We start from the raw sequence: 6,443 nt of genomic DNA, 5'->3' as shown, positions 1-6,443 counted from the left end.
GCCCAGCAGGTCGAGGCTGCGGTGGCCAGAAGCGGCCACTGCACTCCAGTCTGGGCGACTCAAAAAAATAAATAAATAAATAAAAATAAATAAAAAATAAAGTCAGCTTGGCCTAGTGGCTCACGCCTGTAATCCCAGCACTTTGGGAGGCAGAGGCAAGAGGACTGTCTGAGCCCAGGGGTTCGAGACCAGCATGGGCAATTTGGCGAGACCTCATCTCCACAATAAATTTAAAAAATTAGCTGGGTGTGGTGACACACGCCTGTGGTTGCAGCTACTTGGAAGGCTGAGGCAGAAGGATTGCCTGAGCCCAGCAGCTCAAAGATGAGGTGGCCCTGAGCGTGCCACTGACTCCAGCCTGGGTGAGAGAGTGAGACTCCAACTCAAAAAAAAAAAAAAAGAAAAAAAGACACCAGCCTGGAGACAGAGGCTGGGTCCAACACATGCCTTGGAGAAGTCGGGCATCCTTTGGGCACGTCTTTGCCTGCTGCCATGACTCAATGACCTAGAGTTGGCCCCGACTTGCAGGTGACCTGGGAAAGCTGAACTGCAAACCAGAGGTCCCCGCAGCGGTAGGTGGAGGGGGGGAGGGTCCAGTTCCTGGAGGGGCTCCCCAGGACCCCAAGGCGCTTCTCCTATACCTGTCCTTCTCCGGCTAAGGGAGGTCAACTGAGTCAGCCCCAAAGAAGGGGTGTCCCGTGGGCAGATCCCAGAGGGGGGAGGGGAGGGGCAGGCTGCCCACAGACCTCATAGACAGCCAGGTCGATGCCCGCATAGGGGATGATCCCTAGCACGTTGGGCAGGTAACCGCGGTAGAAGGCGCGGGGGCCCTCCCGTTCCAGGATCCGTCGGGCGCAGTCCAAGAGTCCCTTGTACTGGCCTGTCCGGCGCAGGGTCAGCCGCGTCTTCAGCACCTAGGGAGAGCCTGGTTATCCCTGGGAAAACTGCCCCCCCAAATTGCTACATCCAGCAGTGCGGATACCTAGAAAGAGCTACTCCTGAAAGCAGAGGCCCTGAGAATAATTGCATTTTTTTTTTAAATACAGACGAGATCTCACAATGTTGCCCGGGCAGATCTCGAATTCCTGGCCTCTGGTGAGCCTCCTTCCTTGACTTCCCAAAGTGCTGGGATTACAGGCTCCAGCCAAGAATAACTGCATTTTAAAAACTGCTTCCTTCGGAATCTTCTGCTATCCCCAAACCTTATGCCTACCAGAGTGGCATGTGGCAGCTACCGCGGATATCCCTCAATCTCTTGTTCCCCTTCTCCTTCATAACAGAAGGTGGTATTTTCAGCAAGCCAATAGAAATAGAGACTCCATTTCCCAGATAGCCTAGGTGTGTGGCTATGTCACTAAGTCCTAGCCAAAAAAAAAACAAGGAAAAGGAGGTCTGCGTGAGGTTCAGAAAACATCCTTGGTGGGGGAGGTGTTTCCTCCTCTGTTGCTTCTTCTTTCTTGGCTGGAATGTGGGATGTGATGAGCAGAGCATAAGCAGCCATGTTGGTCCATGAGGTAGTGGACCAACAAGACAGATGCAAAGAACCTGGGTCTCTAACACTCTGAAGCTACCATCCCAGGCCTGAACTGCTCATCTCTAGACTTCATCGAGGTGGCTTAAATGTTCTGTCACTTCTGTAACCCTATGAATATACGGCACAACCTGAAGCCTGAAATAATTTCTCTGAAAACAGGGACACCTAGACGCCTGTTCTCTGAAAACAGCAACACCATCAGGCCCATGTGAACAAGTATTCTGTCCCTAGGGGAGGCATTTCATAACAGCTGGCACCCATGACTACCATCCAAATAGCGATAACCAACACTATTGTCCCCAGAAATGACATCTTAAATTAGAATACCCAGACAGGCTAGGAATGAAATAGTGTTGCTCTAATGAGCTGCAGTTCCAATCTGGGAGAGGCAAAGACATGATTCCAATGTATATGGTGAAATGGGCATGGTGGGCCTCCCACCCTGCAATGAGGCACCTGCCAACGTCCCTTCTTCTCACCTCCATGGGGTAGATGATGGTTTGGGCTGTGGCACCGGCCAGGGAGCCAGCCACAAAGCGCTCCTGCACGTGCAGCGTCTCCTGCTGCCCTAGGATAGCCCGTTTGATCTGAGGTGGGAGACACACACGGGTAAGACCCGGGGGTTGAACCATCTGTGCATTCCACCATTCTCCCAGCTTCCACAGAACAGGCCTCCTGTGGGTGTCATGCAGAGGAGCAGACGCCTACTCCTGGGGGCCTAGATTCATCCCCCACTCCCAGGCCAATCCCACAGTCTTCACATCCAGCACAGGCTTGTACACGCCTCTGCACATCTGCCCTCACCTGTTCATAAGCCATGAACTTGATAGCGGACTCAGGTGCAATCTTAAGTACATTAATACCATTGCCACGCCACAGGGAGCGGATGCCTCCCTCACGGACCATGCTCTGTAGACCCCCCAGGATGTTCAGCCGGTTAGTCTTTGAGGCATGGACCTACATGGGGAGACAAAGGCGTTTTGAGGTCCACTGCTAGGTCCCAGGCTTGGGGAGGGGATGGGTTTCTCCAGGGACCCTCACCTGCATGAAGACCTTGAGACGGTCTAGAGGGGCTGTGCCTGTCCGTGACACGGCACCTGCCACTGCGCCAGCCACCAGCTGCTTCCACCACATGCCAGTCAGTTTCTCCTGCTTCGAGAACTCATCTGGTACCGTCAGACATTCGCCAATGTCCAGGACCTGAGGATACAGGAGCTGGGGTTGTCATGCTACGACAGGGTGGAGAGATGGACTTAGTCCTAAACAGGAGAGTCTCCTCCATGAAGCTCAGGACTCCCAAAGAGTCCACCAATGAGTCTTGCTTGGAGAGCCCAGGAGAGCCCCCTGGGATCCTGCTAAATGCCACTAAGACATCCCACTTAGTGGTCTGCCTGTAAGGACTTCACATCCCTCTTGGAGACTGGTACCAAATCCCACTGAGGGATCCTATTCAAGCATCAGTCACATAAAGTTCCCTCCAGCTGCAATCCTAGAAATTTGGGAGGCTGAGGCCAGAGGACTGCTGGCAGCCAGGAGTTTGAAACCAGCCTGGGTGACAGAGTGAGACCTCATCTCTACAAAAAAAAACCTTTTTCTTTTTTTTTGAGTTGGAATCTTACTCTGTCACCCAGGCTGGAGTGCAGTGATATGCTCATGGCCACTGCAGCCTTGACCTGCTGGGCTCAGGTGATCCTTCTACCTCAGCCTTCCAAGTAGCTGGAACTACAGGTACCTGGCTAATATTTTTATTTATTGTAGAGATGAGGTCTTATCAAGTTGCCCAGGCTGGTCTTGAACCCCTAGACTCAGGCAATCCTCTTGTTTCTGCCTCCCAAAAGTGTTGAGATTATAGGCCACTATGTCCAGTCTACAAAAAACATTTAGAAGCTACAGGTGGGGTGCACCTGTCATCCCAGAGGTTGAGGCAGGAGGATCACTTGAGCCCAGGAGTTTGAGGCTGCGGTGAGCTCCATTCATGCCACTGCACTCCAGCCTGGGCAACAGAGCCAGACCCTGTCTCTGGGGGAACAACAGCAAAAAATTCCCTCCAGAGCTAACCAGATCTGAAGGAATCCACTCAAGGGTCTCCCATATAAGGATTCCAGAAGATCCCTCCAGGGCCACACAAGATCCTACCGGGAACCTCTCAGGATAGGGCCCTGGCCTCGCCAGATCTCACAGGGATCCCCTCCCCAGGGACTCCCCCGCCACCGCAGGAATCACCTCCCTTTAGAGTCTACCTACGGGAGTCCCAGCCAAGGGTCCCATGGATCCCCTGAGGTGGGAGTCTCTGGATCTCACCAGCTCCCATGGATGGATCCCTTCGAGATGCCATCAGATCCTACTGGATGCATCACTTGTGAATTTCCTGCCCAAGATCCAGGGGTCTAGAGCAAACCCCCACCACCTCTAATGGGTCCACTGGACCCTCCCCAAACAGCGACTTTCCAACTTTTCTGTTCAGCAGCAAAATCCTTCACCCAGGCAAAGAGAACCCAGCAGAATGGGAGCTGTGTGGGCTGAGGGTGGGAGGCCTGATACCCTATCTGGTGAGATCTTTCTGCCCCCCACCTCCAGCCCCCACAAGCTGTCCCCAGAAGCCCCCAGGTAGGGCTCTAATCAGGGAGCAGAGAGGTCTCACGGGGGGCCCCTGAACCCCAAGTGGAGGAAGAGATGAACACAGCTACATCTCTCAGCAGCCACCCATACCTTCTTCTAGAGAGTTCTGGTCTAGCCCTTCCAAGCCCTGGGGAGACCAGAACAAGGACTCCCCCCCCACCACCCACGCAGAAGAGGGCATGGCCTTCAGGTTGAGAAAGCCGCCCCCATCTCACCGTGGAATGTTTCCAGAAATAGAGCACGTCCTCCACGTTCTCCAGCGAATGCAAGAGGAAGTGGTCACGCCATTCCTGCCAGTCGATGGTCATCGTGCCGTCGCGGTCCATGCTGGGGGTAGGGACAGGCTCAGCGCTTGGGCTGGACTGGGGTGGGCTAGGGTGGGATTCTGCTAGGTTTTGCAGCTTTGGGAGGTAGGGCGAGCTACTGCACACAGAGCATTCCACGGGCTGTTCTGTGTGGATTCCTTATATTACAGAGGCGTAAAACGAGGTTCAGGGAGATGAGAAGACTGGCCCCAACCTCTCAGTTCTATCCTCCTTGGGGCTGGATCTGGGACCCAGACGATCAAGGTGGCTGGGCGGGGGGTGTCACAGGGTACCTGAGTTACTTGGGATCCTGCACCCCAAGTGACTCACCTGTGCAGAATTTTCTCCGCCTGCTCCATCGAGATGGAAATGCCCAGAGCTCGAAAACTCTGCTGGATCTCAGAGACATCGATATGACCTAGGGAGGGGACCCAAGATGGGAAAGGTTATGGGTGGGTGGGTGGGTGGGGGAGCCCCGGAGGACTCCAGGACTGAGATCAGGACAGCTTGGAATGGGGGCAGTGTAGCAAGACCAGGCGATCCGAAAACCCAAAGTGATGCTTGTGGCAGGGTTGTGGGAGGATCTCTGACCTGATCAGAGAGGTAGAACTCGTCAACATTGGGAGGGTCTTCTATTCCGTGAATGAATGAAGGAATGAATGAATGAATCTAAGGATAATTACAGGACACCCTATGCCACAGGGGATCAAGAGGCAATATTTGCAACCCAGATGAGGCTATGAGGGAGGGGCGTCTCTGCCTCAGAGAATCCAGGAACAGTACGAGGGATCTTTGTCCCCGAGAAAAATCTAAGGGTCCCGCCGCAGAAGAGAAAAGGAGGTGGGCTGGGCTGGCTGGGCCTGGAACCACCTCGCTGGGGGTGAGGTACGCTCCCAAAATAGCCTGTGAGTCATCGGGGAGAAGCAGCCCTCCCCACTTCCCAGTGCTGCTGGTTCTAACCCCACTGGCGTCTCCAGGGCCCCACAGCCCAAAGGCCAGCATTACCGTCCTGATTCCGGTCAAGGCTGTGGAACATGAGGAGAAGGCGCTGTTCTCGTTCCTGCAGATAGCGTGAAAATTCCTCCAGGTCAAGGCCACCATCTGGGTCAGCGTCGCCCTCTGGGGAGATGTCCTGGTGGTAGGAAAGGGGACAGAAGAGGCTCCAGGAGCCTGCTGCCTGACCTGGGGTGGTGAGGGCACAACTCACCTTCTGCTTCCGGAGCTGGGGAGAGGGGTCCCCCGTACCTTGAGGAAGGGGACAGAAGACACGGGCCGCCCCCTGCCTCTACCATTTGACTTCCCAGCAAGGTACCCAGGGCCACCCAAGATATGCGAGGTGGGTGTCAGTTGTCCAGTTTTCCTGGTGAGCAAACTGAGGCTCTGCCAGGTCGGGTACCCAGTTCAAGGTCACAGAGCTGGAAAGTGGTAACCTTGGGTTCTAGAGCCTGACCTCCCAGCTGTCTCTTAAAAAAACCAAAACCTGTCCTCAGGGCAGTCTCAGGAGCTCCCTGGAGACACAGCCCTGGGCGCCTTGGGCAGGAGAGAGCCAAGCTGAGCCTTGTGGGGTCTACCAGGGCCTTGGTTTTCCCATCTGAAGAGTGGGAGGTTGCCCTGCAGGTCTCCGGGATGCTGTGGTTGCTTTAAGGGTGCCTGGGGCTACAGGTGTGGAGAACACCTGCACGTTGGTGGGGGGGCATTCCCCCCCGGATAGGTGGCCTCAGGCAGGACTGGGTCCCTGGCTGGGGCAGCCTGGGGCAAAGAGCCAGGCCTGGGAAAGGGCTGGAGAGGGAATGTAAACACAGAAGCCAGGCCAGCTGCACGCGAGGGCACTGGGTGCCCCGAGGGCGGAGGTGTGTCTCCTGAAGGGAGCAGGGCTGGTCCTGGGGCGCGGGCGTCGGGAGGAGGCTGTGTCCCGGGCCGGGAGGCAGATGTCCCCCACCTCCGGGGGGACCGGGTGTGGGCCGCGGAGCCGCGGGCCTGGGCCA

At 55.5% G+C, this 6,443-nt stretch overlaps 1 protein-coding gene across 2 annotated transcripts in view; it reads right to left on the bottom strand.

Annotated features, from left to right (window-relative positions):
* SLC25A23 (solute carrier family 25 member 23) overlaps positions 1–6,443 on the bottom strand; it is a 13,740-nt gene that overhangs the window by 5,934 nt on the left and 1,363 nt on the right. The window contains exons 2-8 of one of the 2 annotated variants that reach the window (XM_008051002.2): positions 5,464–5,590; positions 4,789–4,876; positions 4,369–4,480; positions 2,576–2,734; positions 2,339–2,491; positions 2,014–2,121; positions 747–914 (exon numbers count right to left, since the gene is read on the bottom strand). In XM_008051002.2, coding sequence (XP_008049193.1) covers positions 747–914; positions 2,014–2,121; positions 2,339–2,491; positions 2,576–2,734; positions 4,369–4,480; positions 4,789–4,876; positions 5,464–5,494 — 819 coding nt within the window. In that variant the 5' untranslated portion in view covers positions 5,495–5,590. Of the gene's footprint in view, positions 1–746; positions 915–2,013; positions 2,122–2,338; positions 2,492–2,575; positions 2,735–4,368; positions 4,481–4,788; positions 4,877–5,463; positions 5,598–6,443 lie in introns of those variants that run through there. The other variant, XM_008051003.2, reaches the window with a different exon arrangement.

Source organism: Carlito syrichta, unplaced genomic scaffold (assembly GCF_000164805.1).
Source record: "Carlito syrichta isolate Samal-C Ts95f unplaced genomic scaffold, Tarsius_syrichta-2.0.1 Scaffold156020, whole genome shotgun sequence".
Lineage (NCBI taxonomy): Eukaryota > Metazoa > Chordata > Mammalia > Primates > Tarsiidae > Carlito > Carlito syrichta.
Note: the sequence above shows the minus strand (reverse complement) of the source record. Positions and strands in the feature narration are given on the sequence as shown.